At 42.8% G+C, this 26,869-nt stretch overlaps 1 protein-coding gene across 1 annotated transcript in view; it reads left to right on the plus strand.

Moving 5' to 3' along the window:
• Positions 1-1,204: 1,204 nt before the first annotated feature.
• The window catches only part of LOC133663029 (solute carrier family 15 member 2-like), a 30,060-nt gene continuing 4,395 nt past the window's right edge, over positions 1,205-26,869 (plus strand). The window contains exons 1-22 of the mRNA XM_062067209.1: positions 1,205-1,213; positions 1,636-1,752; positions 5,988-6,075; positions 6,949-7,090; positions 7,163-7,255; positions 7,333-7,432; positions 7,554-7,644; positions 7,714-7,791; positions 7,929-8,011; positions 8,080-8,163; positions 8,245-8,334; positions 8,411-8,455; positions 8,619-8,657; positions 8,886-8,971; positions 10,197-10,278; positions 22,693-22,818; positions 22,878-23,042; positions 23,104-23,150; positions 23,229-23,336; positions 23,664-23,763; positions 23,833-23,976; positions 24,044-24,148. Of these exons, the coding sequence (XP_061923193.1) occupies positions 1,205-1,213; positions 1,636-1,752; positions 5,988-6,075; positions 6,949-7,090; positions 7,163-7,255; positions 7,333-7,432; positions 7,554-7,644; positions 7,714-7,791; positions 7,929-8,011; positions 8,080-8,163; positions 8,245-8,334; positions 8,411-8,455; positions 8,619-8,657; positions 8,886-8,971; positions 10,197-10,278; positions 22,693-22,818; positions 22,878-23,042; positions 23,104-23,150; positions 23,229-23,336; positions 23,664-23,763; positions 23,833-23,976; positions 24,044-24,148 (2,022 nt within the window). The remainder of the gene's footprint in view (positions 1,214-1,635; positions 1,753-5,987; positions 6,076-6,948; positions 7,091-7,162; positions 7,256-7,332; positions 7,433-7,553; positions 7,645-7,713; positions 7,792-7,928; positions 8,012-8,079; positions 8,164-8,244; positions 8,335-8,410; positions 8,456-8,618; positions 8,658-8,885; positions 8,972-10,196; positions 10,279-22,692; positions 22,819-22,877; positions 23,043-23,103; positions 23,151-23,228; positions 23,337-23,663; positions 23,764-23,832; positions 23,977-24,043; positions 24,149-26,869) is intronic.

Consider the following 26,869-nt stretch of genomic DNA (forward strand, 5'->3'; position numbering starts at 1 on the left):
TTTGAGTGATGTGGGCATTTTCTATATGAACAAGGGGAATGGATTGGATACCGACGCACTAAAGGGGCTCTCTACCTTACGCTATGAAGTGAGAGGAAACTGAGTGAATAATGACAGGTTATATGATTATTTATTTAAACTTATATTCGGACCACTTTATAATGAATATGTCGGCATGTATTTGTAAAAAAAAAAAAAAAAGATTTTTTTTTTTTTTTTTTTAAACACCAAATTATTTAGGGGGGTTTAAGAATATTTTAGGGGGGCTTGAGCCCCCCTAAAATATGCCTAACAACGCCAATGATTATATATCACCTGAAATGATACTACCTCTTCTTTTAATCTCATCCCATTATATTTCATATAATGTCTAATGTAATATTGTTTGATCTCATTGTATTGTATCACATCTCGTATTTGTCTCATATCATATTTTCCTCATGATCTCATAATTTATCTCATTTGATTTGATCTGCTAATATTAGGTCATATGTCATCTTTTTATCATGAATTGATTAACGTGGACCCCGACTTAAACAAGTTGAAAAACTTATTCCGGTTCTACCATTTAGTGGTCAATTGTACGGAATATGCTGTACCGTGCAATCTACTAATAAAAGTCTTAATCAATCAATCAATCAGATTTAATATTTTATCATCTCATTTGACCTAATAGCAGACGTTCATCTCATCTAATCTAATCTATTTCCTCTCATATCTCATCTTGTCAATGATTTTGCCTCATTTTAATATGTTCAGTCTAATATTGCTGATGTCATCACAATGTGTGCATCGTCTCCTTATTATATGATGTCATTCGTCATCAACATGTTATTCTCACAGGTGAGCGTGCAGTACTCTGTTTGAATATATTACATATGCATGCTTATCTGTTCTATATTTTCTGCATTTGTGCATGCTTATTTATACTTTTTGTATTATATTCTATTTTTATTTTAATGGTTTGCATGTTTTGAGGTTGAGAAAGAGTGTTTGTGCAGAGCAGAAAAATAATTCGTCGTATTTAATTGTTTTCATGCTTATTTCTACATAATCTATTATACTGTATATTTTCTACATAGCCTGCCCTACACATAAATACTTTTAGTATAAACGTGTGTTTAAAGAGCTCATTTATGTGCAGGGGGCGGGGATCGGGTGTGTGAGAGAAATTAACATATTTTTTTCAATCTCCGATGCCAACATGAGTTCGGTAAGATTAATATTTTTCTCCCTCTTCCTTTTGTATTTTTATGTGACGTCACAAAGTCCTACTTACCAAACGTTTGACCGTTTGCTTGGCGGTGCGTTCAGGTACCCTGCGCCAAGCGACAAAAAGTTGTGTTTGTGGAAGGTGACTGCAGCTTCAAACGCTTTCAGGCCAACAATATTTTATCTTGGCGTCATTAAAAACACATACTTTGATCATTTGGATGCTTTTTGTGCTTCAAAACTTTACAACATGAAACAATGTGTTCATTGTTGTATTTATTTTTGTTTACTTGGACACACCATCAAAGCCACATTAGCGCAATTCATTTGAATGACTCATTATGTCCTCTTCGTGTACAAAGTGCCCAGGGGATAATGCGATGTAATGTCACGTATCGTAACGTAATGTGATGTCATGTAAAGAGCCTTCCAGGCGCCTGCAGTGATAGTGAGACAGTTGGAGGCGACGTGCAGCCTCCTGCCGCCTATGATGGGTCTGCTTTCAAGGCCCAGCAGGACCCGAATGCACCACCAGTGCAGGTGAAAAAGTGTCCTCTCTCCCTTTCCCCGTACTTCTTCTTATACGCTGTGTAAAGGGTCCGTGTATGGTCAGTGTATCTTTTGGTATTTCAATATTCCTTTCATAAATAAAAATGAAAAAAAACAAACAAAAAAACAAACAAACACCGTTTTTATTTCGTTTTAAAATACAAAAAAAAACCCAGTAAATAAAGCGGTTTTTTTTTACGTAGATCCCCAGTAAACAAAAAACGTGAAAAAATGACCAAAACGAATGTTTTTTGCTTAGTCTGAGACCGGAAGTATTTATTGTCAAAGTAAAAGCAGAGATACTACAGTACGGCCGTGTGTCTGGGTAAAATGTGTTTGGAGTCCTACACAAAAAATATTTTAGACAGAGCACAATGAGGTCTGACGTTTACAGATATCTATATGCACACATCATACGGAAGTGTAGGCAAAAGGGGATGTGATCGCGCATCATAGCACAGATTCTAAAATCACTACTTCCGTTTCCGGTGTCTGAAAATGAAAACAAATAAATGTTGGTCTGCTTTCCAGTTTCAGCTTCTGTTGATATGTGTGTAGATATTTCTGTAGAAGTCTTGGAATTTGTGCCACGACTAAAGTATTTTCTTTACATGTTAGCCAGCATCACAGGCACACGGTACCGTAGTAATTACACCCGCTTTTTAAACACAACCAGGATTCCTCAAATGACGCTCCATTCATAACAACATAAGACTGCCATGGACAATATTGAAAAAAGGGATTTAATTACACAAGATGGTCTTCTGCTCTTCTTGGACTTTTACAAAACGCTTGACTTCCTGGAACATGACTTTTTTTTTTTAGTGCTGGAACACACTGGATTTTGTATTCAGTTTCGGGAAATAGTTAGAAGACTTTATGATCATATAGTTGTGTCTTACTAGTCTCAGGCACAACCTTTTCCTAAAAAATAAAGAACAAATTCTAACTGCCATTGAAAAGATTAAATAATTATTTAATGCAGTGCCAAAGCACATTTTTGCGTTTAATAAATTCGGAGGCACGCCACCAGCAGAAATCATTAAAAAACGAAACTCAGTTGACAGTAAAAAGTTGTTGTCACAATTGTTGGATATGACTTTAAACCTTAACCAACCATGCATCAATATAGCTCTTGTCTCAAAGTAGGTGTACTGTCACGACCTGTCACATCACGCCGTGACTTATTTTGAGTTTTTTGCTGTTTTCCTGTGTGTAGTGTTTTAGTTCTTGTCTTGCGCTCCTATTTTGGTGGCTTTTTCTCTTTTTTTGGTATTTTCCTGTAGAAGTTTCATGTTTTCCTTTGAGCGATATTTCCCACATCTACTTTGTTTTAGCAATCAGGAATATTTCAGTTGTTTTTATCCTTCTTTGTGGGGACATTGTTGATTATCATGTCATGTTCGGATGTGCATTGTGGACGCCGTCTTTGCTCCACAGTAAGTCTTTGCTGCCGTCCAGCATTCTGTTTTTGTTTACTTTGTAGCCAGATCAGTTTTAGTTTCGTTCTGCATAGCCTTCCCTAAGCTTCAATGCCTTTTCTTAGGGGCACTCACCTTTTGTTTATTTTTGGTTTAAGCATTAGACACCTTTTTACCTGCACGCTGCCTCCCGCTGTTTCCAATATCTACAAAGCAATTAGCTACCGGCTGCCGCCTACTGATATGGAAGAGTATTACACGGTTACTCTGCCCAGCTCTAAATAGCATCGAGACTCAACAACAACACATACTTTGCAGACTATAATTACTGGTTTGCAAAAAATATTTTTAACCCAAATAGGTGAAATTAGATCATCTCCCACGGCACACCAGACCCCGGCACACTAGTGTGCCGCGGCACAGTGGTTGAAAAACACCGCTCTAATGTATCAGAAGTTTGCCTGGTCCTTTCAAAAATCTGAATTGTTTCCTATCCATGAATGAGGGAATACATATATTTGCAATGTCCCTGTAAAGTCTAAGGTGAAATATTTAGGTATTAACCTATCAAAAAAACAAAAAACTAATTAACTCCCAGAAAACAAACATAGAAAATAAAATTAAAGAATGACAAACTGAGCTAAATTAATGCGAGCAACAAAGAGATTTGTCAATATTTCAATAATTCTCGTTTCATACTTATTAGGAATAATTTTTTAAAAAAACAGCGCAATTTTAATTTCATTTATAAAAATAAGACTCATTATAAGAAAAGGGCAACATGGTGACAGAATATAAAGATGAATGATGATTGTTTAAATCAGTGGTTCTCAAACTTTTGCCACCAAGTACCACCTCAGAAAGAACTTTGCTCACCAAGTACCACCATAATGACCAACATTAAAATATAATAGCGGTGTAGGCCTACATATTCATTGAAAACTATGCAGAGGTTTTATTTAGCAAGTGTATTTAATATTTTTATGCCGCTGTAACATTACACATAATTTGAACAGTAACCCTGTGTTTGAATATAGGAAAATAAAACACTTTACTTTAATCAAGTGATTCTTTGGCAAACCACTAGATAGAGCCATTGAGAATCACTGATTTAAATGGTACCCTGAAATTAAACTGGTGGAAGTCCATCCATCCATCTATTTTCTACCGCTTGTCCCTTTCGGAAGTCATGGATTACCCCCCCCCCCACCCCCCCAAAAAAATAGTTGATAAATTAGAAGGATTAAGGTTTCATGATATGCGACTTTCAGATGTTGATGCTTCCTGTAAAATTAACCGACTTTCACAAACAGATGTATCTTTTTGGAAGATGAAATACACACATAACTTGCCACCTCATCCCATTCCAAGATGAGAGAACAGATTTATTTGACACACAATCAAATGGCTAATTATGATGGTTGCATGCAGAAAATTATTTGGTGGGTTGTAGATATTTTGGATGGACAGACCCAACTTACATGATTATGAGCAACACATTTCACTTTCATCCACCACTTTCTGAATTGAAACAATCACACAAAGCTTTGCCAAAACAAATCTTTATTCTGCATAAAAACAGTTTGCCGCATTGCTTCCATAAAGGCACTTATGTGTTATGAATTTATGAATCAGATGATTGGCAAGACTAAATGGTCCCTCATGTGAGAATGTGAGTGTGAATGTTGTCTGTCTATCTGTGTTGGCCCTGCGATGAGGTGGCGACTTGTCCAGGGTGTACCCCGCCTTCCGCCCGATTGCAGCTGGGTTAGGCTCCAGCACCACCCGCGACCCGAAAGGATGGATGGATGGAACTAATCTTACACAACATTTCATTGATGCACTAACTTTTTTATTTTATCATGTCTTACAGTACATTTTAATCCAGGTAAACAAAACAATAATGGCATTTTTACTAAATTTGAAGATGACACCATTTTAAAAATACAAGCATTATATTTCGTTGTTCCATTACCAGCCAAAGTGAAAGAAACTCACTTTAAAACCACAAACAATATTTATCAATTTTTTTGGTTAAGTAAATAAATCCAAGTATTGACAAATCTTTTTGTTGCCATAAATTTAGCTTAGTTTGGCATTTTTTAATTTTATTTTCTATGTTTGTTTTCTGAGAGTTTTGAATTTTTTGATAGGTTAATACCTAAATACTGCACCTCAGACTTTAAGCGACATTGCAAATATTTGTATTCACACATTCATGGATAGGAAACAATTCACATTGTTTAAGGTTTAGGCAAAGTCCTGGTACGAAATCTGTACCAAGATGCGCGATCAAATCTCTTTTTGCCTCCTCTTAGTATCACATGTGCATATACAAACGTAGATATATGCAGACATCAGACCTCCTTGTGTAGGGCTCCAAAGACATTTTAGCCAGACACATGGACACGGGTACTGTAGTATGCCCACTTTTTTTTTTTTTAAATAAAGACTTCCGGTGTCAGACTAAGAAAAACCATCCATTTTGGTCTGGTTTTCCGTTTTTGTTTACTGGGGATCTTCATTTTTCTTTTCAAAACCAAAAAAGGAAAATGCTTTGTTTTTCAATTTCATTTAGTGTATTTTAAAGCGAAATAAATAAAAAAAACCTGTTGTTTTTTCATTTTGATTAATGAAAAAAAAAATTAAATACCAAAACATACACGGACCATGGACCTTTTGTCTGTACACAATTAATTTTTTATGCACAGCTCAGATGTACAATTTTTGTAGATTTTATCAGAGTTTTCACTGTCACTAAGGAAAGGGTGTATGTTGCATTTATTTAATTTAATTTTTTTGCAGAAACTTTGTGAGACCAATAACTCGGCCAGCCTCTGGTTCATCAAAATCAACGGCTTCTGTGAATGTTTCGCCATTGATGGCACCAGAGGTACTGAAACAACAACTGGGTTTTTCCAGATAACTAGACACCTGCGTGTGATAGAGTGTTGACTCTGTAGTTAAAATTAGGTTGGCAGCCCTTTATAGCTGTCGTCCATATTCCTAGTGGAGTGTGTGCCGGAGCATGAGAAAGGAATATGTGAATGACTGCTGACCCATCTATCATGCGGTTAAAATGGAGGGGCGGACAAGCAGGGGACACGCCAGAAAGCGAGAGAGCTCCATTCCCCGGCAATGACCCCCTGCAAGCCGCTCCCCCAAAGTCCTTTTAGGTGTGTGTGCTGTAGCAGTGGGGTAGTGATGGCAGGGTCCCATGCACACCTTCCAAAGCCTCCCTAGCCCAGGCTGGAGGCGACCAGAAAATACGGGTGAGAGGCCACCCACGGTGGTCTAGAACCACCCAAGTTCCCCTGGCAGCCTCACAATCTGGCCAACCTAACCCCTTAAAGACAGTCCCCCCAGAGTCTACCCCATACCAAAGCCACTACTGGCAACGGGGCCCCAGACACCGGCCCCAAACCCCTGCATGCCGCACATCAGTCAGGCAATCCGAAGCACCCGGGCAACACAGAACCCTAAGGACGATATACAACTGTACCTTACCTGCTGAACTACATATATTTGGTAGTGGAACGAAGTATCTGGGCTTTAGTGATGACTTCTATTTATGGTCATGCACACGCCTATCTCAGCGCCAACATTCTCAGGATTCATTGAACTAACTCAGATCAGTTGAACTGAAAACTCGGGGGTTCCAATCTCGGGGTAAGTTAACTCGGATTTCAAAGTTTGTTGAGTCTGTTTTCTGGAACTGTAGTGCTTGGTCACGTTGAGTGTGTGACGTTGTTGTTGTTGCTGACAGCCGTGTTGACAATCTATTTCCTGACGTACCTTCACTGGAACCACAACCTATCCACGGCCATCTACCACACAATCAACAGCCTCTGCTACTTCTCGGCTATCCTGGCAGCGCTCATCGCCGACTCCTGGATCGGGAAATACAAGTAAGTACTCGCCTTTCACCACAAAAAAGTCCAAGTACCTAAATATGAGTAAGGAGTGTTCTGTCCCTACAGGACCATCATTTATCTGTCCTTCGTTTACCTAATCGGTTTTGCAGTCATGATGTTGGCCGCCACTCCCCCGTTGGGAAGCGGCAGTGTACACATGTAAGTTACTAATGACAGTCAGCGTTAGACTAATTATCCTTCTCAGGCAGTGATGTGGACTTGATTGTGTCTTCTAGAGCCTTGTCCATTGTGGGTTTGATCCTCATCGCCTTCGGAGCCGGTAGTGTCAGATCCTGTGTGACTGCCTTCGGAGGAGACCAGTTCCGAGATGGGCAAGTAAGTCACTACATTATAGTCTGACATCATGTAGCCTTTTTCTCATACCAGTTTAAAAAGAAAAGTGGCACCCATCACTTCTTTTGGTATCCCAATAGAAATACATGTTTGTTGTTTGCAGGCAAGTAAGGAACATAATTTCTTCTCCAACTTATTCATTTGGGTTAACGCAGGCAGTCTCTTGGCCAGAATCACCACTCCCTATCTCAAAGGTCAGGTCCTCACCCTCGGACATTAGCGTGCATGATGAACAAGTACTGATGATGTCTCCTCACCTGCAGAAAACGTGGAGTGCTATGGCAGCGAATGCTACGCTCTGTCCTTTGGCGTCCCTGGCGCTGTCATGGCGGTGGGTTTAAGTGAGTGCCTTCCTGATTAACTTAGCTTAACTGCAAGCTCAAAATGGTTACAGAATACACATAGAAAATGCAAGAAAGTTAATAGCATATCTGTGCATAGCAATAGTAAAACCGTTTGTGTTGTTATTTTCGTGCAGTTGTGTTCATTGCAGGCAGCAGACTCTACAGGAAGAACCTTCCTCAGGGGAACATCTTGCTGGAAGTCTGCAACTGCGTCGGCGTGAGCTTACCAAACACTTCTTCAGTGGTTATCATCAAAAATTCTACTGGTTTTTCTTTTACTTCCAGTTTGCAATCATGAATCGCAGGAGGAGGTCCAAGTATGAGTCCAGCAGGAAACACTGGCTGGACTGGGCTAAGGACAAGCACTCGGTACCAGTTTTTAATGTGACGATGGACCCAGCTAGCTAGGAGGATATTTCCTGTAAGTGGTTTTGTGTATTGCGTCAACAGAAGCGTCTGATCATGGAGATCAAAATGGTTTTGAGGGTTTTGGTGCTCTTCATCCCTCTGCCAATGTTCTGGGCTTTGTTCGAGCAACAGGTACCAGAACCTGACCCACTAAAACCGCTGCAGATTGAATGGTGCCAGAGCTAACAGTGCATTGTTTAATTTCAAGGGTTCCCGCTGGACGCTGCAGGCCGCCAGGATGAACATGGTCTTTGTGAGTTGGACGTCAAAAATTTGAACATATCCTTTATTGATGTAACTTTTACGATATGATTAAATCATTTGCTCGTCACCTCGATTTGTCGCTCTGTAAACTTCCTGGTACATTCATCCACTTCCATTTCAAACGTTAATTGGAGGATTTTTGTGTGTGTCAGGGATCGTATGCCTTTTCCATCCAACCTGATCAAATGCTGGTGAGTACCAGCACATTGACTCACTTATGCCTCCTTTGGAGGAAAGTGGTACACTGGTACTACATGACAAGCTACTGGCTTAATCAGGCAAAATCTATTTTAAACTCTTGAAGATAGGCCCCAGTAGCTCATTGCTGGCGTCAGTGTTTTATTTCCTGCTAAAGCACAATTTTTCAGTTTATCTTCATGTATATTGAAAATACAATTATGAATTTTCTGTTTCCCTAGATGCTGAATGCAGGGCTTCCTCTCATCGTTGTGCCCTTATTTAACAAAGTCATCTATCCATTGGTTGGCCACTGGATTAAAATCACGTCAGTTCTTATTGTCTAGATCCTACTCAGACCCTCCAGGATTTTGCAGTGTTGCGATGGCACAAATTCAACCCAATCCCTGCGAATTAAACATTTCCCCAAAAATTTGGGCCAATCCTAGTAATTTTCGCCAATCAAAGATTTTGCATGGTCCTGTAAAGCAGTGGTCCCCAACCTTTTTGGCACCACAGACCGGTTTATTGTAGGCAAATAATTTTCAGGGACCGGATTTCCACTTGTGCCAGATAAATACAGCAAAAATAAGTGCATGAAAAATACAACCCACTATAACGCTGAATTAGTGGGATACTGGTGCTCGTTTCTTTGCAATGAGATGCAGATGGAAATCAGACTTTGGCTAAAATCTGTCACAATTATTATTTTATATGTTCATTAATGTGCATTATGTCATATCACAAAGTTAGAACATATATAACAAATGGCAACTTCCTCTGAGGAGTTTTATTGGGTTTAGGGTTAACCCTATAAACAAGCTTATTGGTGTGTCTAGTGGGACAGGTGAAAGTTAAGCTGGAGAAAATGCAGTTTATAAATAATTTTATGTTTCTTTGCGGCCCGGTAGCAAATGCGTCACGGACCGGTACCGGTCCCCAGACCGGTGGTTGGGGACCACTGCTGTGAAGGACACAGAAACGATAAGGCAGACGACATGTATTTTCTTCCCCCGCTTCCGTATGACCGAGCAGAACAACGCCTCCCTTAACCACAGACTCACTAACATGGGAATAGCCCCACGTGGTAAAATGGAGATACAATTCCCAAGATTAATGTTGATTAAATAAAATATAAAGTATATTTATAAAGTACAAGTCCACACATTGATGTGTGGCACAGTTACAAAAAACGCCTAAAACACTGATAAGAAATTGGTAAAATCACAAGCTGATGCAATGTTAATAAAAAGAAAATAAGCTTCAAAATGTTGCAAGTTTTGCACAACTTTTTTAAAAAGTTGTAGGGGAAATCAGGCCTTTTCGGCCACAACAATGTTAAAAGCCGCTCGCGAAATCTTAGAGGGACAGCTTATTTTCTGTCCATAATTTGGCAACACATTTATGTTTTGTCACTACAGATGTAAATTAATCTGTCTTATTTACGGTCAGCAAATCAAATTGTTCATCAATGTGCTTTGTCCTGAATAAATAAAATTTACGTACATGACACGCTTTGTTGACTGGCGGCCGTGTGTTCTTTGTTTTTTCAGGCCGCTCAGGAAAATGACAACCGGCATGGCTTTTGCGGCACTCGCCTTTTGTGCTGCCGCTCTGGTGGAGGTCAGCGTTGTGGTATGCATATTTTCGTATACTCTATGCAGGGGTGTTTGGAAGCAGGGGTTCTAACTTTGATACATTTTGTACATAAAAGATGTAGAAAGCAATCTACAACCTACAAGCTGTGCTCTCTTAGCAATAAATTATAATGATCGATCTTTCCTCAGAGGAAAAGGGAGAAGGTGTTTTACGGTGCGTTCAAATACAGCTGAAAAGAGTAGGACAGACACAACGAACGCCAGAAGTGACACATAATTTTAATAGATTTTGTTACGCACTTTTCATTTAAATAAATCTCCAAGTGATACAAACTAATATTTACAGTACAACAGTAAAAGTTCAGCTATTAAAACAGATAAAACACTCAGACTAAAACACTTCAGTGAAGCATAAGAATCACAATACATGCAAAATAGTGGTATCTATTTATTTTAGTTATGTTTAAAAAACCTTTTGAGCGCATTTCACAATACCGCGATAATAATGATAACCTTGATAATTTGGTCACAATAACAGTGATAAAAAATTATCATATCGTTACATCCCTACTGTATTGTTACAAGCATCATTACAATATGTCTTCTACACCTGGAAGAAAGAGAAAACATATGGTCACATTTCACCTTTGCAACGGTAGACAACAAGACATGTTGTAAACATTGTGGCTCAATTTTGTCCGGTAAAAAATACAACCGACTTGAAGCACCATCTGCAGGCTGTAGTACACTATAGGCGAGCTTGTCCGCCAGTTTATTAGGCAAGATACTTGTACAGTGCACTACAATCGCTTTTTTCGGCACACTGTTTAGCTATTAATTGCACAACTTGACAACATACAAAGGAAGACAGGTATGTGAGATACATATAGATTCTATATAGCAGTGGTGGTGGGGGGTTATGTTTTTATTATTTTTATTTATTTTGTATTTATTTTTTTGTCATAAAGAAATACAATCACGTGTGCTTACGGACTGTATCCCTGCAGACTGTATTGATTTATATTGATATATAATGTATATATTGTGTTTTTTATGTTGATTTTATTTTTTAAAAAATAAGTTTTTTTTATTTTATTTCTTGTGTGGCCGTGGATTGATTGGTAACGGGCCGCGGATTGTATTTTTCGATGGTTGGGGACCACTGCTATATAGTATAACACTGCTTGCTGTATTTAAACAGGACAGTGGCCAAGACGCCAATTGTGCACACTCAGTGTAGTTATACACAATATAGAATAAAACTGGTTTATTTCTTCACGTGACCATTTTAGTCACCTATTATTCAACATTTGAAAAAAATACTTAATTTCAGCTAAAATAGTTACTAGGGATGTATATCGTTAAGATTTTATCGATACGATGCCCTTATCGATATTCGTTATCGATACCGGTATTTTTCCTTACTCTTATCGGTACAATATGTAACTGATGTAAATAAAGATGTGGAAAAAAATGAATTTTTTAAACCATTTTTTTTTAGCACAAGAGGTTGTACACCTCCGCAACATGATACAACATCTCACAGCGGGGAAGTCTTTTATCAACATCAGCTTTTTAAGTCTTAAACAAGTCAACTATGTTTGCTAATGCAGTTGTTATGTCATCATCTTGTAAAGAGCACACAGATCCATCACTGTTTATATTCATTACAATTACATCTGGAAATATAATTTATGGACTCCTGTACAGAGCACAGACCTTTTAAACGATATGTTGTATCAAATATTTCATATAAATCAATACAATCAATTAGCATGTTATGTGGGTGTGCATTTTGTAACGTGTGTGTGTATCTACACAGGGTGTGTGACGCGTCTAGTGCAGTAGAAGTAGAGAGATGTCTGTAGATAGTGCATGTTGCTTTCTGCTTGCTACTCTCTGCTTACAGCTACCGCCGCCAGCTAGCCCCCTTTGGGGGGTGAAAAGAGGAGCAGAGTGTGTAAGTCTCCTCCTGCTGGTACAAAGCCTCTCCACCACCAAGACTCCTTCAGTGCCTCCTCGTGGCCACACACGGATAAGGGTCTTTGCAGACCCCGAACTAAACTGAAGGGGATCTCGGAGCAGCAGTGGGCCCCAGAGACGTGGCGTATAGGCCCACCTTTGTGTGGAACACGCCCTGACGCCCGTCAACCCTGCCCCAACTATGGGTAAATAGCCCCATTGCCTTGTGGGTCAGCTTATTTAGGCAAAGGCTAAGGGAGCACACCCTGACAGAAAAGCAATGTGCCGAAGGCACCCCACAGCCATGTGGGTAAAACCGGGAGGCAGTATGGCTACGGGAGTAAACCCCAAATGAAAAATCTGTGCTCCGGGGACACACACATGGGCAGGTTTCCAGCAGACCGGATCTCTGGCAGTCCCCTGCAACTGCACTCACCTGAAGGTCGTCTCGAGTTTTTCTCGTGCCACTGGAATATGGTTGGTGTGGCCAAGATTGTGGGGGAAGGAACTGCGCGCACCATCCCTCACACAAATACACTCTTTGCGCAGGCTTCAGCTTCTTCCGAAAAGTCCTCTGGCGACAGGATAAAGCGATGGGGGCAGGTCAAGGATGTGACTGGGAGCTCCTAGCTTGAATCCTGCACAGAGGCGGCATGGGTGTGATGGTCGTTGTGAAGATTGGGATCAGGAACATGATCTTCCTTCGGCAGCTGCCCATGTGACTGAGCAGCCCTATTTAGGGTCCGCACTGCTCACCCCAAATTGGGGAAGGGTCTGGAAAAGGTGACCCAAAAATTGTCTGTTCCTCACACCTGGGTGGCAAGCCGCAGCCACCAAGGCATCCCCTACTGCGGTCGAAAACATAACAAAGGAAAGCATATGACTATACACCTGGCTACCTGGAATGTCCGCACCCTCCTCGACACGCAGGATGGGACGGAGAGACCTCATAGACGGACGGCGCTCCTTGCACATGAGCTCAAGAGATACAATGTCGACATCGCAGCACTCAGCGAAACTCGGTTGTCGGGTGAAGACTCCCAGACAGAAGTCGGTGAAGGCTACACCTTCTTCTGGAAGGGTCTCCCAGAAGGCGAACGTAGGCTCCATGGAGTTAGCACATGAGCTCAAGAGATACAATGTCGACATCGCAGCACTCAGCGAAACTCGGTTGTCGGGTGAAGACTCCCAGACAGAAGTCGGTGAAGGCTACACCTTCTTCTGGAAGGGTCTCCCAGAAGGCGAACGTAGGCTCCATGAAGTTGGCTTTGCTATAAAAAGCAAATTACTCAATAACATCCCAGAGCCCCCCCCAAGGCATCAGTGAGCGGCTCATGACCTGGCGTATCCCCCTGGTGAAAGGCCGGTTTGCTACGCTACTCAGTGCGTATGCCCCTACCCTGGATGCTGATAGCAACATCAACGATGCCTTCTACGAGTCTCTTGCGGCTGCCCTATCCAGAGTCCCTAAGTCCGATAAGCTTGTCCTCATGGGTGACTTCAATGCCCGAGTTGGCACAGATGCCCAGCTCTGGACTAAAATAATCGGGCCTCATGGATCTGGGAAAATAAACAACAACGGCATTTGACTCCTCTCTCTGTGCTCTGAGCACCAACTTCTCATCACTAACACAATTTTTCAGTTAAAAAAGAAATACATAACATCTTGGATGCACCCACGGTCCAAACATTGGCACCTGCTGGACTATATAATTACACGGCAACAAGATCGACAAGACGTCTGCATAACCAGGGCCTTACGTGGGGCTGAATGCTGGACTGACCACCGGCTGATCAGATCCAAGCTGAGGATGAAAATCCAACCCCCGCACAAGAAACAGCAGCCAAGAAAGCGACTGAACTGCAGGGCCCTGGATTCTCCAGAGTGTACATCTCACTACCGCAGCAAGCTAGCTACGGGGCTTTCCACCTTGGAGGATTACGGTACCACCTGTGACATGGACAGTGAGTGGGCAAAACTGAGGTCAACATTAAATCAAGCTGCCTCTGAAACCATCGGCTTTACTCAGAAGCACCATCAAGACTGGTTCGACAACAGCTCGGTAGAAATACAGGAGCTGCTGGACGCCAAGCGCAAAGCCCATGCTCCCCTGCTCTCCAACCCTCACTCTCCATCACTCCTCCACCATTATAAAACAACCAGAGCTGAGACACAGAAACAACTGCGGTTCATGGAAAATGAGTGGTGGCTCAAAAAAGCCCAGGAGATCCAGGGATATGCAGATGCTAATAATACCTACGCATTCTACGCTGCTGCAAAATCCATCTATGGCCCACAAAAGCGAAGCATCGCTCCAGTAAGATCCGCAGACGGACACGTGTTATTCAAGGATAAACAACAAATTCTTGAGCGTTGGGCTGAGCACTTCGACTCACTGCTCAATAAAATAAACCCCTCTGATCCATCAGTGCTCAATGCACTCCCAGATCTCCCGCCTTCTCCCTTCCTTGATGATCCCCCCATGTTCAGTGAGGTCCTTACTGCAATCAGGAGCCTCAAAAACAACAAGAGCCCTGGCCCTGACGGAATTCCGGCTGAGATACTGAAGAAGGGAGGCTATGTACTGAAGCGGAAGCTGTTTCACTTCATACTAGCCATCTGGCACAGGGAGGCCCTACCTCAAGAATGGAAAGACAGCAACATTGTCACCATCTACAAGAAGAAAGGAGATAAATCATCTTGTGGAAACAGTCGTGGCATCTCCCTTCTCTCAGTGGCCGGCAAGGTACTTGCGAAAATTATGCTTTCTCGCCTTTCATTTTTAACAGAGGGCATCCTCCCAGAGACACAGTGTGGCTTCAGAAAGAACCAAAGTACTCTAGACATGATCTTCGCTGCCCGTCAAATCCGGGAGAAATGCAGGGAACAAAACAAGGACCTCTACATTACCTTTATTGACCCCACCAAGGCCTTTGACACAGTTGACCGTGATTTGCTCTGGAGCATCCTCAAGAAGTTTGGTGTCCCCCCCAAGTTTCTCAGCATCCTAAAACAGTTTCACGATGGTATGCAGGCCTGTGTACTTGTAGGCAGTGAACAGTCCCCCTCTTTCCCAGTGAAAGTAGGGTTGAAGCAGGGGTGTGTACTGGCCCCAACGATCTTCAATCTTTTCCTGGCAGCAGCCACACTCCTATTCCGCCAGTCCATCACAAAGGATAGTGGTGTCTCCATCGAGTTTCGCCTGGATTGGAGCCTATTCAACATCCGGCGCCTACAGGCAAAGACGAAGATGTCAGGCACCAACATCCAGGAGCTGCAATATGCAGACGACTGCGCACTCCTCGCCCACACTCCTGATGCCATGCAGCATGCACTAGACACCATGTCATCAGTCTACCGCTCACTAGGTCTGGTGATCAACATCCAGAAAACAGAGGTTCTCATCCAGGAGAGGTCCCCATCCCCTACACCCCCTGTCTTTACCATCAGCGGCACACCCCTCAAACTCGTTGAGCAGTTTTGCTACCTCGGCAGTACTCTGACCCCAACATGCCAGTTCGATGATGACATCCAGGCTCGTATAAACTCAGCCTCCTCTGCCTTTGGAAGACTGCGCTCCCGGGTGTTTGAAAACAACCACCTTCGAACCTCAACGAAAGTGTCTGTCTACAGGGCGGTGTGTGTTTCAACTCTGCTGTATGGGTCAGAAGCCTGGACAATATACCGCAGACACATCCGCTGCCTTGATGCATTTAACATCAGATGTCTCCAACGCATTCTTGGCATCACATGGCAGGATCGAGTTCCTCATACGGACATCTTACAGCACACTGAGTCCATAAGCATAGAGGCCACCCTGGCACAGCGACAACTCCCGTGGGTTGGTCACACCATCCGGATGCCAGGACACCGATTGCCTCGTCAGATGCTTTATGGTCAGCTCCTTTCAGCCAGCAGAAAGCCCGGAGGACAAAAGCTGCGGTACAAAGACCAACTGAAAGGGATATTGAAGAGGTGCAACATCAAACCCTACGAACTTGAGACAGCTGCAGCCAATCGATCGCTGTGGCGCTCGCTATGCCATGACGGGGTCATGTATCTGGAGGAGTGTCGGAACCAACACCGGAGAGATCAGCGGAGGCGAAGACACCACCATGCAGTTCCAGAACCATCCCAGCCCCCTGATCCAGGCCCCACTGTGGCAGGACGTGTGGTTCCAGGATCGGACTTCATAGTCATATGGAGTGGCATCGTCGTCAGCAACGATAGCCACCGACCAGAGCAACAAAATGGAAGCTACGTCATCTTCGACTACGATGGACCGCCTAAGCAAGCAAGCATTTTGTAACAATACAAATAGTTTTGTGTTTATGTTGCACACAGACGTATATGATAATATGAGTGACGGACCAGAGGTTGACAGCTAGCGACCTATGTATGTGTCTCTGTTGTGTGAACAATAAGAATAAAAAGACTTGGTGATCAAGTGTAATGCTCAATAGTCCAGTTGTAGAGTCAAGAGACAGAACTAATTGAAACACATTTAAGCAAGGTGTCTTATTAATGCCACGTCGCAAATGTGCGGAGATGGAGTGACATCAGACGGGCTACGGACCTGTCAGAGGATTTTATCATGTGTCAGAGCACCTTTATGGGTTATTGTATTACTTCAATTTCTCACTCATTTGAGTGGTTATTTAGGCTGACCATACGTCCTCTTTTCCCCGGACATGTCCTCTTTTGCGGGGGTGTCTGGGGTGTCTGGGCGGGGTTTCTTAAATGCCTCAAATGTCCGGCATTTTGAGTTAGGGTTGCGTGTATTTTCAATGTACGCCCAAGGTTAAGTTAAGAAGGGGTTAAAAAAAAACAACTGAAGGTGCGCACACGTACCAACATTCGTGAGGGAGGGACAGAGCGAGAGAGCTAGTGAGTGGAGAGAGACATGAGAATAAGAAATGCCGAAATGTAAATGCAACTTCACGGATGATTTGCGGGAAAAGTATTTGTGTTTTGGTCCTGGCCGTGACATATGGAAAGCAGAATGCACTGTGTGCAAAGCAGCAACGTATGTATCTGTGGCAAATAAAGATCTACAAGCCCATATCGACACTACAAAGCACAAAACAGCTGTGCAGGGCGAGAGCTCGTCTGCTGTTTTTTGTTTAAATTTATTTAACTTGTTTTGAGGCATTATTTGTTTACATTGTATACAAGAGGTTATTTTGAATATTTCTACCTCTGCACTTTTTTTTCCAAAACTGTGAATGTTACAGAATATAAGTGACTTATTTTGTTATACTGTCAAGCAGTGTTGGCGTTAACACACTTTTTGTGTCTTTTTAACGCATTGAAATCAGAAAGGACGCAGATTATACATTTTGTTAAACATTTTTTTACCATTTGTGGCCCACAGCTAATGTTTTAAAGGCCCACGGCACATTAAAAAAATACTATTAAAATAAACAAAAACATAACAAAAGTGAAATAAAAAAGCTTAAAAGTGAAATGTAATTTAGAAAAAGTTGCAATGTTGACTAATAAAACAAAGCTGTTTTTTTTTTTCTTTCCAACGGTCATTGCTCAAAACATAATATTGAATCAAAATCAATGTTATTATGAATTATTGACCTATCAGAGGTTCCGATTACTTCACATCAAATATTCCACTTTGAAAAATATTTTTGGTGGAAGATTTTGCATATTTTGTGTGTTTGCCATAAAAAACATAGTTTTGTTTGACAAAAAAGGGCAGAAAACAAACAAACAAAAAAAACAACATAAAAAAACTAAAACATTTTGAAATGAGGAATAGATCTGAAGTTGATGTAGACTCCAGAGATTTAAGCGTTAAATATAAAATGTATGTATGCCCTGGCACACCATTATCATCATTTCATGACCCAAGCAAAACACTTTTTACACTTTTATACTGAAATAAATACACCTATAACTTATTAAATACAAACATAGAAAAAACTACCAGCAGCGGTAAAGTTTAGATCCATGAAGGAAAGAAGAAAGTGTATGAATGTTTATAACTGAATACATTTACATATGTATACACATTTGTTTTCTTTTGTATTATCTTTTTTAATGAATTAAGTAACGTTTATGACAACCTTTTTCCAAAACACAATATAGAATGTGAGATATAAAAGGATAATGCATACATTTGTCATTTGTTTTCAAAACGCTTACAAAAAAGTGGGACCCCAAAAATTTACTGTGGGACCCCATTTTTATGACTTGATGGGGTCCCTGGGACCCCATTTTGAAAATTCCTAGCGCCAACACTGCTGTCAACAGAGGAGAAAAAATGCTTTATTTAAAAAAATATATTATTTATAAAGCAAGTTCGAGTATCATTGGCAAATTGCCACCTAGTCCCGGCCTTGGCGTGCTGCCCGCCTTGGCACGCATATATGTGTCCTCTTTTTGGGATTTCAGAATATGGTCAGCCTAGGTTATTATTAGCCTGTGGATTAATGGATTGTTATGAGGACGGTTGATGAAGCCTGTTAGCGGCGGTAGTGAGTTAAGCAGCGTTCACTTAAAACTGTAGAGCTCTTATTAGCGTGCAAGACTTTGAGGGACTCTTGAGGATGAATTGTGGTGTTGCAAGCTTTTGTGTGGTGTTGCTCCCTATTTGTAATTATTACAAGTTGATTTGTTATGTGTATGCAACGGCAGCTGAAGCGAATGTGACAGTGTGTCATAATTACCACGGTCAGCTGGATAAATAGCAGCACCGTTAGTCCAGAATCTTCGTGGTCCAGGAGGACCAACCCAATTAGGAACCGGTACTAAAAAATACCGGTACTCGGTTTGCATCCCTAATAGCAACACACAATAGGGTTAGTGTGAAATGTACTTATTGAAATATTCAAAGAGTGCAGGTCTTGTTATGAATTTAGTTTTTGAGATGCTCTGCAATAATAAATGATTAATAAAGATGTGTTGTTACGCTATACTTTATTGTAGTTGACGAAATTTACTGTAATTTTAGTCAACTAAAAGGTTGAGGACTTTCGTCGACTAAAACTAAATTCACTTAGATGTCCAAAATATGACTAAAACTAAAATACATTTTTGTCAAAAGACTATGACTAAAACTAAATTTAAAAAATGCTGTCAAAACTAACAGTGGCGTTTAGGCCTGCACTCATTGAAGAGGCAGCGTGGGTTCCCCCTCCAATGGGCTTGCCACTCATAAGAGATGCCAAAAGGGTCAGTGCATTGTAAGCATGGTAGTAACCGACGGCAGGGACTAATACAATCCTCGGCTGCATTACCTAGCTCTTGGCACGGAGCTTGTCACCTCTTTGGGGGGAAAGAGCCTGAGCTGGTGCGTGAGGTTGAGACGTTCCGGCTCGATACATTCCTTGATGCACAGCAAGGGATCTGGAACCAGTCCTCTCAAGAGAGGTTGGACTCTCCCCCGGTGTTGCAAGCAGTGCAGGCAACAAGGTGGAGTGGCAATCTTGTATGTTGCTGTTTAACCTAACCTAGTAGTTGTGAGGGTAATCTCCCTCCACCACTGGGAGGGGGGATGGGTCCCGACTGTTGTTTGCGCTCATGTATTTAGAGAGTACCCGCTCTTTTTGGATTCTTTAGACGGTGTTCTGGAGAGTGCTTCCTTGGGTAATACGTTTCGGGTGACGACTTCAAAGCTAACGTTGGCAATGATAGTGAGACCCGAAGAGGAGTGATTGGGAGAAAAGGCCCAACTTATCTGAACCCGAGCGGTACTTTGTTTTTGGACTTTTGTGTTCATCACAGATCCAATATTGGCGGACCATTCCCTGTATGACTGGTGTCAGCGCTTTGGCCACATTGCCAGCAGTAAGTCAAAACCGTTTCCATCGAGGGTTAGAGTTTGCCAGGGCTGCCTTTTGTTACTGATTCGGTCATAACTTTTATGGACATCATTTCTAGGCGCATTCAGGGAGTTGAAGAGATCCGGTTTGGTGGCTGCAGGATTAGGTCTCCGCTTTTGGCAGGTGATGTGGTCCTACTGGCTTCATCAGGCTGTGATCTTCAACTCTCGCTGTATAGGATCACAGCCGAGTGTGAACCGATAGGGATAAAAGTAAGCACCTTTAATTAAGTCCATGGGTCTTGCTCGGAAAAGGGTGGCGTGCCATTTGCGGGTCAGGGATCCGACTGGAGAAGTTCAAGTAACTTGGGGTTTTGTTCGCGGGGGGATAATGGTTTGTTACTCATTTACTCATTGATTTAGCAAAATGAGATGCATGCACAGAATATGATTGATTCTTCAAAACCCTGCATCCACAATAAATAAGAAAAAACTAATCGCTCAGTGTTGAATTATCGGTAACTAAATGTTGCTATCCCATTGGGAGATTACACCAAGATGCTATACTAAGGGGACAACAGGTCAACGTGGGGGTGGTTTCATTATCACCACTGAATATCTAGACTGGGGAGAGAGCCCCGCAAGCACAACGGATCTGAGAGAGAAGATCATGAAGGAACTGTTTGGACTGTCAGCTGATTGTACCCCTGCTTGCCCAGTCCCTGTGTCTCATCTGGGTCTTCAACCCACGTCTGCAGATTGAGAGAAGAGAGCGCTTGCTGACAAGCTAAAAGCTTGAGCTCTCAACACGTTGTCCAGTACAAACTCCTCCAACTTTCATTTGCTCCTCTGCTCTCGCCACTTCACAGCTGTTTGCTGATGAATATTAGCATGTAACTGAGGGATGAAAGTAAGGGCTGTGCCTCGACCCTTGACCAATTGCAAAAGAGTAGGGGGCAGGGTTAGGTTTAGGCCTAACCCTAAACCTGAATGTGTGGGTGGGCTTCAAAACGCCGGCCAATGGATTATTTTAAGAAAAGAAACAACACACAACTGCCTGTCAAGCGGTGTCAAGCGAGGTGTTGTAGTGATTTTAAAGATGCAGACAAACAAGGTAGCAGTGTGCAGTAAAAAGGGGTGTTTATTATTAAGCATAAAAAACAAAAAACGAGAGCAGAAGGGAAGTGCTCTAAAAGGTCAGACTATGAAAGAAACAAAACAACTGTTGGAACGCAGCAAAAACACTTAACACTTACTTGGAAATGTGGAGCAGACGGCGTCAACAAAAAGTAGTGCGTAGTAGAGCTTAGCATCATAAAGGATCATCTATCATCACCCGTGAACAGAGAATAATGTCCCGACAAAACCATGGTGTCGCAAACTCAGCTTAAATAATGCTATTCACAAACAGAAAACAGGTGACTGACTCCACTGAGCTGACATTGACTGACTCCAGGACAAGAAGCGACGATGAGCCCGTTGGAGACGTTGATGGTGGCGTCGTGGAAAGACCCGCTGGAGACGATGATCGCGGCGTCGTGAAAAGACCCGCTGGAGACGATGATGGCGGCGGTGTCCTGCAAAGACCCACTGGAGACGATGATGGCGGCGGCGGCGTGGAAAGACCCACTGGAGACGATGGCGGCGAGGGCCGAGCAGGAATTAGCAGCCTGGCTGGATGCAGCTGTGCCTCCCCAGTTGAACAGCTACCAGCCCTAGTCCCCCCCTCAGGAAGCAGATACCAGACGTTTTCCCTGGTTTGAGGGAGGAGCGACCGACCCTCGACCTGAGCTGGAGAAGAAGAACAGGGTGAGTGGGCTCTGGGAAGCTTGAGCACTGGCTAATAGCCCAAGCAGTGAATGAGGAGGCAAAGTGATCAATGGGATTCCCGTATTCCAGTCCCTTAGGAGAGGAGGCGTGCTGTGTTTGAGCCCCCTGTAGCAGAGGAGGCTGCGCGTTGTGACGGCTTGATGAAGGTGGCTTCCGCATTCGTAGACGACACGCAGGCTCGGCACTCGGCCAACAAGAGTATATTGGGACCAGAAAGCCATCTGGCCCCCATATTAAAGTCTCTCGTACCGCGAAGCCTCTTCCTCCAGATTTGCCCAAAAAATCGAATTCCTTGTTTGCAAAATCACGTGGTTGGGACATTCTGTCAAGTGGTGTCAAGCGAGGCGTCGTGGAAGATGTCGGAGGTTGTAGTGATTTTAAAGATGCAGACGAACGAGGTAGCAGCGTGCAGTAAAAAGGTTATTTATTAATTGAACAGACAAATCAAAAAGCGAGAGCAGAAGTGAAGTGCTATGAACGGCCAGACTATGAAAGAAACAAAACAACATGCTGGAATGCAGCAAAAAAGCAAACGGCGTCCACAAAGTAGTGCATACTAGAGCTTAGCATCAAAAAGGATCGTCTATCGTCACTCGTGAACAGAGAATAATTTCCTGACAAAACCATGGGGTTGCAAGCTCAACTTAAATAGAGCTAATCACAAACAGAAAACAGGTGAGGGGGAAAGTGCTCAAAGGCAGGCATAAAGCAGTTACGAAAAAACACCATCGAAACAGGAAGTGCCACCAAAATAAGAGCGCAGGACAGGAACTAGCACTAAACACAGGAGAACACTAACAAACGCAACATAAGGCATGGCCTAGTGTAACTAGCCGTGACACTGCCCTTTGAAATGTTGTCCTCTGATGTTTATGTTGTAGAAAACGGTGGTGGATCCAGCACCAGTTGGGAAGTGTCTGCTTCAGGTATTCAACTTGGCACCAGGGGTTGTTCGTCTCCACTTTCCTAAAGAAGACCCTTTTCCTGAGCCCATCCCGTACCTCCAGGTGGGAAAGAAACACCACTGAATAAAGACCATGATAAAGTATCTCTGTGTTGGTGTCAGGACCCTGCACATTACGTGACTCTCCAACTAGGGGCACCCAGCAACAACGTCTGCGTCGACGTCCGCTTGAGCGGGTTCTCTTCTGAGTGCGACGTCATGTTTGTCCAGCAGGAGGCGTACAGTCTCATCCTGCAGCCCTCGGCCAATGGAACACGATGCTCACTGGTGTGTGACGATACAAAAACACATAAAGCTTCCTTCAATAAATACCTTTGTGCTTCTTCAGGTGCAGGATCACATCAAGAAGAATGAGGAAGGTGCTCCTCTTCTCAGGTACATTTAGATACTTCCGTTGCGTTGTCTTTTATGCTAAGACAAGCTAGCGTTGTTGTGACACGTATGACCCTACAGGTTCCTCAACACGTTGTCGGAGGCGGTCAACGTCACGGTGGGAAACAAGATGTTTCATGTGTCCTCAGATTACAACGTCTCCGCCAATAAGACAGTAAAGAGGGGAAAGTGAGTGTGTGTGACATCACTTCCTGTTTTCTTTTTGACGCAGATTGTTTCTTTGCTAACAAAAAGTAGCTTTTTATTCAATGAATGAATCAATAAGAGATTGGACTGGAGTCCTTAGCTATCCCCGAATATTAATTCTTCATCTCAGCAAGACATTTTTGACTTTCGTATGCTTTCTACTTTGTGGGGACACTTTGAAGAAGACCCTTTTTTGTTACCATTGCACAAAGCATACTCTATAAGGGTCTGTTAGGAGGAGTTTGCTGCGGAAGAAGCCCCTTAATGGACACAAATGTGTTCTGAATGAAATATTGTGTCTTCTTGCAGGTACAACAAGGTGAGCTGTAGCCTCAGGTCCAAGACATTCTCTGACCTCGACTTGGGTCTTCTGGACTTTGGAGCCTCCTACACTATCATCTTAGTGGAGGTCAGGAAGTTCTCTGCTTGTGTGCCGTCCATCCTGACAGAGTCCTAACTCGGCCCTGTTTTCTTCCAGGACTCAGGTAGGATGGTGCCCCACAAGATGGTGGACGTGGAGCCCAACAATGTGCACGTCACCTGGCAGATCCCTCAGTACCTTCTCATGACACTGGGGGAGGTCATGTTTATCCCCACGGGTCTAGAATTTTCCTACTCACAGGTTAGTTTTCTGTTGCAGGTTAGAAGCAGGTGTTCTGTAGCTGAGCATGGATGTGATCTCCATGCAGGCTCCTGCCAGCATGAAGTCAGTGCTGCTGGCCGTGTGGCTAATGACCATCGCCTTCGGAGACGTCATTGTGTTGATGGTGGTGCATTGGGTGGATCTAGAGCAGGTGGGACTCAACATTTGCCATAATGAATGTGTTCATGGCTGGTAGTACTAACATACACCTTACGGTGATACTTAAACACGTCATCAGTGGTAAACTTGGGGTCATAGAGTGTTTCAGGTCTTAAATCAACAGACACACTCCCCTGGGCGACCCAACCAGCGGTAATCAGAACCCGACTTGTGTTCAAGTAGCGCACTAGGAATCCCCCTACAAATCCACAGCCACCGGAAGGCCTTTTTTACGGCCTCGACTGCAGTCCTGCAACCAACTTCGATTAGTTTGCAGCCGTATTTCCAGCCACTGCTCCGGAATATTGCAGTGAGCTCAGAGTATTTGGCCCTCTTGCGCTCATTGGCTTTGCCAATCCGGTCCTCACAGGGGACAGTCAACTCCAGTAGCACTGGTTGACTCTGTTGTTAACACCATGTCTGGGGGTAGTGAAGTAGTAGCAATGTTGGCCAGGTTAATTAGTTGTACAGTACTTGAGATCATGAATTGTTATGCACAAGAAAGAAAAATGTCCTCTTGCCTACCCGGGTGTAGGTATCATCTTTAAAGGCCTACTGAAACCCACTACTACCGACCACGCAGTCTGATAGTTTATATATCAATGATGAAATCTTAACATTATAACACATGCCAATACGGCCGGGTTAACTTATAAAGTGACATTTTAAATTTGCCGCTAAACTTCCGGTTCGAAACGCCTCTGAGGATGACGTATGCGTGTGACGTAGCCCGGCGAACACGGGTATGCCTTCCACATTGAAGCCAACACGAAAAAGCTCTGTTTTCATTTCATAATTCCACAGTATTCTGGACATCTGTGTTCGTGAATCTGTTTCAATCATGTTCATTGCATTATGGAGAAGGAAGCCAAGCAAGCAAAGAAGAAAGTTGTCGGTGCGAAATGGACGTATTTTTCGAACGTAGTCAGCCACAACAGTACACAGCCGGCGCTTCTTTGTTTACATTCCCGAAAGATGCAGTCAAGATGGAAGAACTCGGATAACAGAGACTCTAACCAGGAGGACTTTTGATTTGGATACACAGACGCCTGTAGAGAACTGGGACAACACAGACTCTTACCAGGATTACTTTGATTTGGATGACAAAGACGCAGACGTGCTACTGTGAGTATGCAGCTTTGGCTTTTTTTTGCGTATGTACGTAACTTTTTTAAAATATATAAGCTTTATGAACCTTGGGTTAGGTGAACGGTCTTTTGGGCTGAGTGATTGTGTGTGTTGATCATGTGTTTGAATTGTATTGGCGTGTTCTATGGAGCTAGGAGCTAGCAGAGGAGCTAGGAGCTAGCATAACACGTACCGTACCGTAAGTGCGCGTCACGTACGTAACTTTTTAAAAATATATAAGCTTTATGAACCTTGGGTTAGGTGAACGGTCTTTTGGGCTGAGTGATTGTGTGTGTTGATCAGGTGTTTGAATTGTATTGGCGTGTTCTATGGAGCTAGGAGCTAGCAGAGGAGCTAGGAGCTAGCATAACAAACACGCAGGTGTTATTATGCAGGATTAATTTGTGGCATATTAAATATAAGCCTGGTTGTGTTGTGGCTAATAGAGTATATATATGTCTTGTGTTTATTTACTGTTGTAGTCATTCCCAGCTGAATATCAGGTACCGTGAGTATGCAGCCTTGGCTGCTAAACATTCGATAACTTGACCGTATGTGCGCGTCACGTACGTAACTTTTTAAAAATATATAAGCTTTATGAACCTTGGGTTAGGTAAACGGTCTTTTGGGCTGAGTGATTGTGTGTGTTGATCAGGTGTTTGAATTGTATTGGCGTGTTCTATGGAGCTAGGAGCTAGCAGAGGAGCTAGGAGCTAGCATAACAAACACGCAGGTGTTTTTATGCAGGATTAATTTGTGGCATATTAAATATAAGCCTGGTTGTGTTGTGGCTAATAGAGTATATATATGTCTTGTGTTTATTTACTGTTGTAGTCATTCCCAGCTGAATATCAGGTCACCCCCGGCTCTCACAGCATCTTCCCTATCTGAATAGCTTCAACTCCCCACTAGTCCTTCACTTGCACTTTACTCATCCACAAATCTTTCATCCTCGCTCAAATTAATGGGGAAATTGTCGCTTTCTCGGTCCGAATCTCTCTCACTTCATGCGGCCATCATTGTAAACAATAGGGAACTTTGCGTATATGTTCAACTGACTACGTCACGCTACTTCCGGTAGGTGCAAGCCTTTTTTTTATCAGATACCAAAAGTTGCAATCTTTATCGTCGTTGTTCTATACTAAATCCTTTCAGCAAAAATATGGCAATATCGCGAAATGATCAAGTATGACACATAGAATAGATCTGCTATCCCCGTTTAAATAAAAAAAATTCATTTCAGTAGGCCTTTAAGCTCGGATCCTCTACCAGAACCCTGGCAACTTGAGGGTCCTGCGCAGGATCGTAATCTTTCCCAAAATTGTGTTCTTCTGGAAGGAGATGTCAGATGTTGTTCCTGCTATCTGCTGGAGTCATCCACCCAACTGGGGGTTTACTACCCCCAGTCCCCCATCACTATTAGCACTAGTGTTGCTTCACACCCCACATTTTAGCTAGCTCATCCTTCACTTCTTGGTATTTCTCAAGCTTTTCCTTGTCCATTTTGCAGATGTTGCTATCGCTGGGGATTGCTACATTTATCACCACCTCTTCTGATATTAATCCACCAACACTTTGTCAGGCT

This window comes from Entelurus aequoreus, linkage group LG13 (genome assembly GCF_033978785.1).
Source record: "Entelurus aequoreus isolate RoL-2023_Sb linkage group LG13, RoL_Eaeq_v1.1, whole genome shotgun sequence".
NCBI classification, from domain to species: domain Eukaryota; kingdom Metazoa; phylum Chordata; class Actinopteri; order Syngnathiformes; family Syngnathidae; genus Entelurus; species Entelurus aequoreus.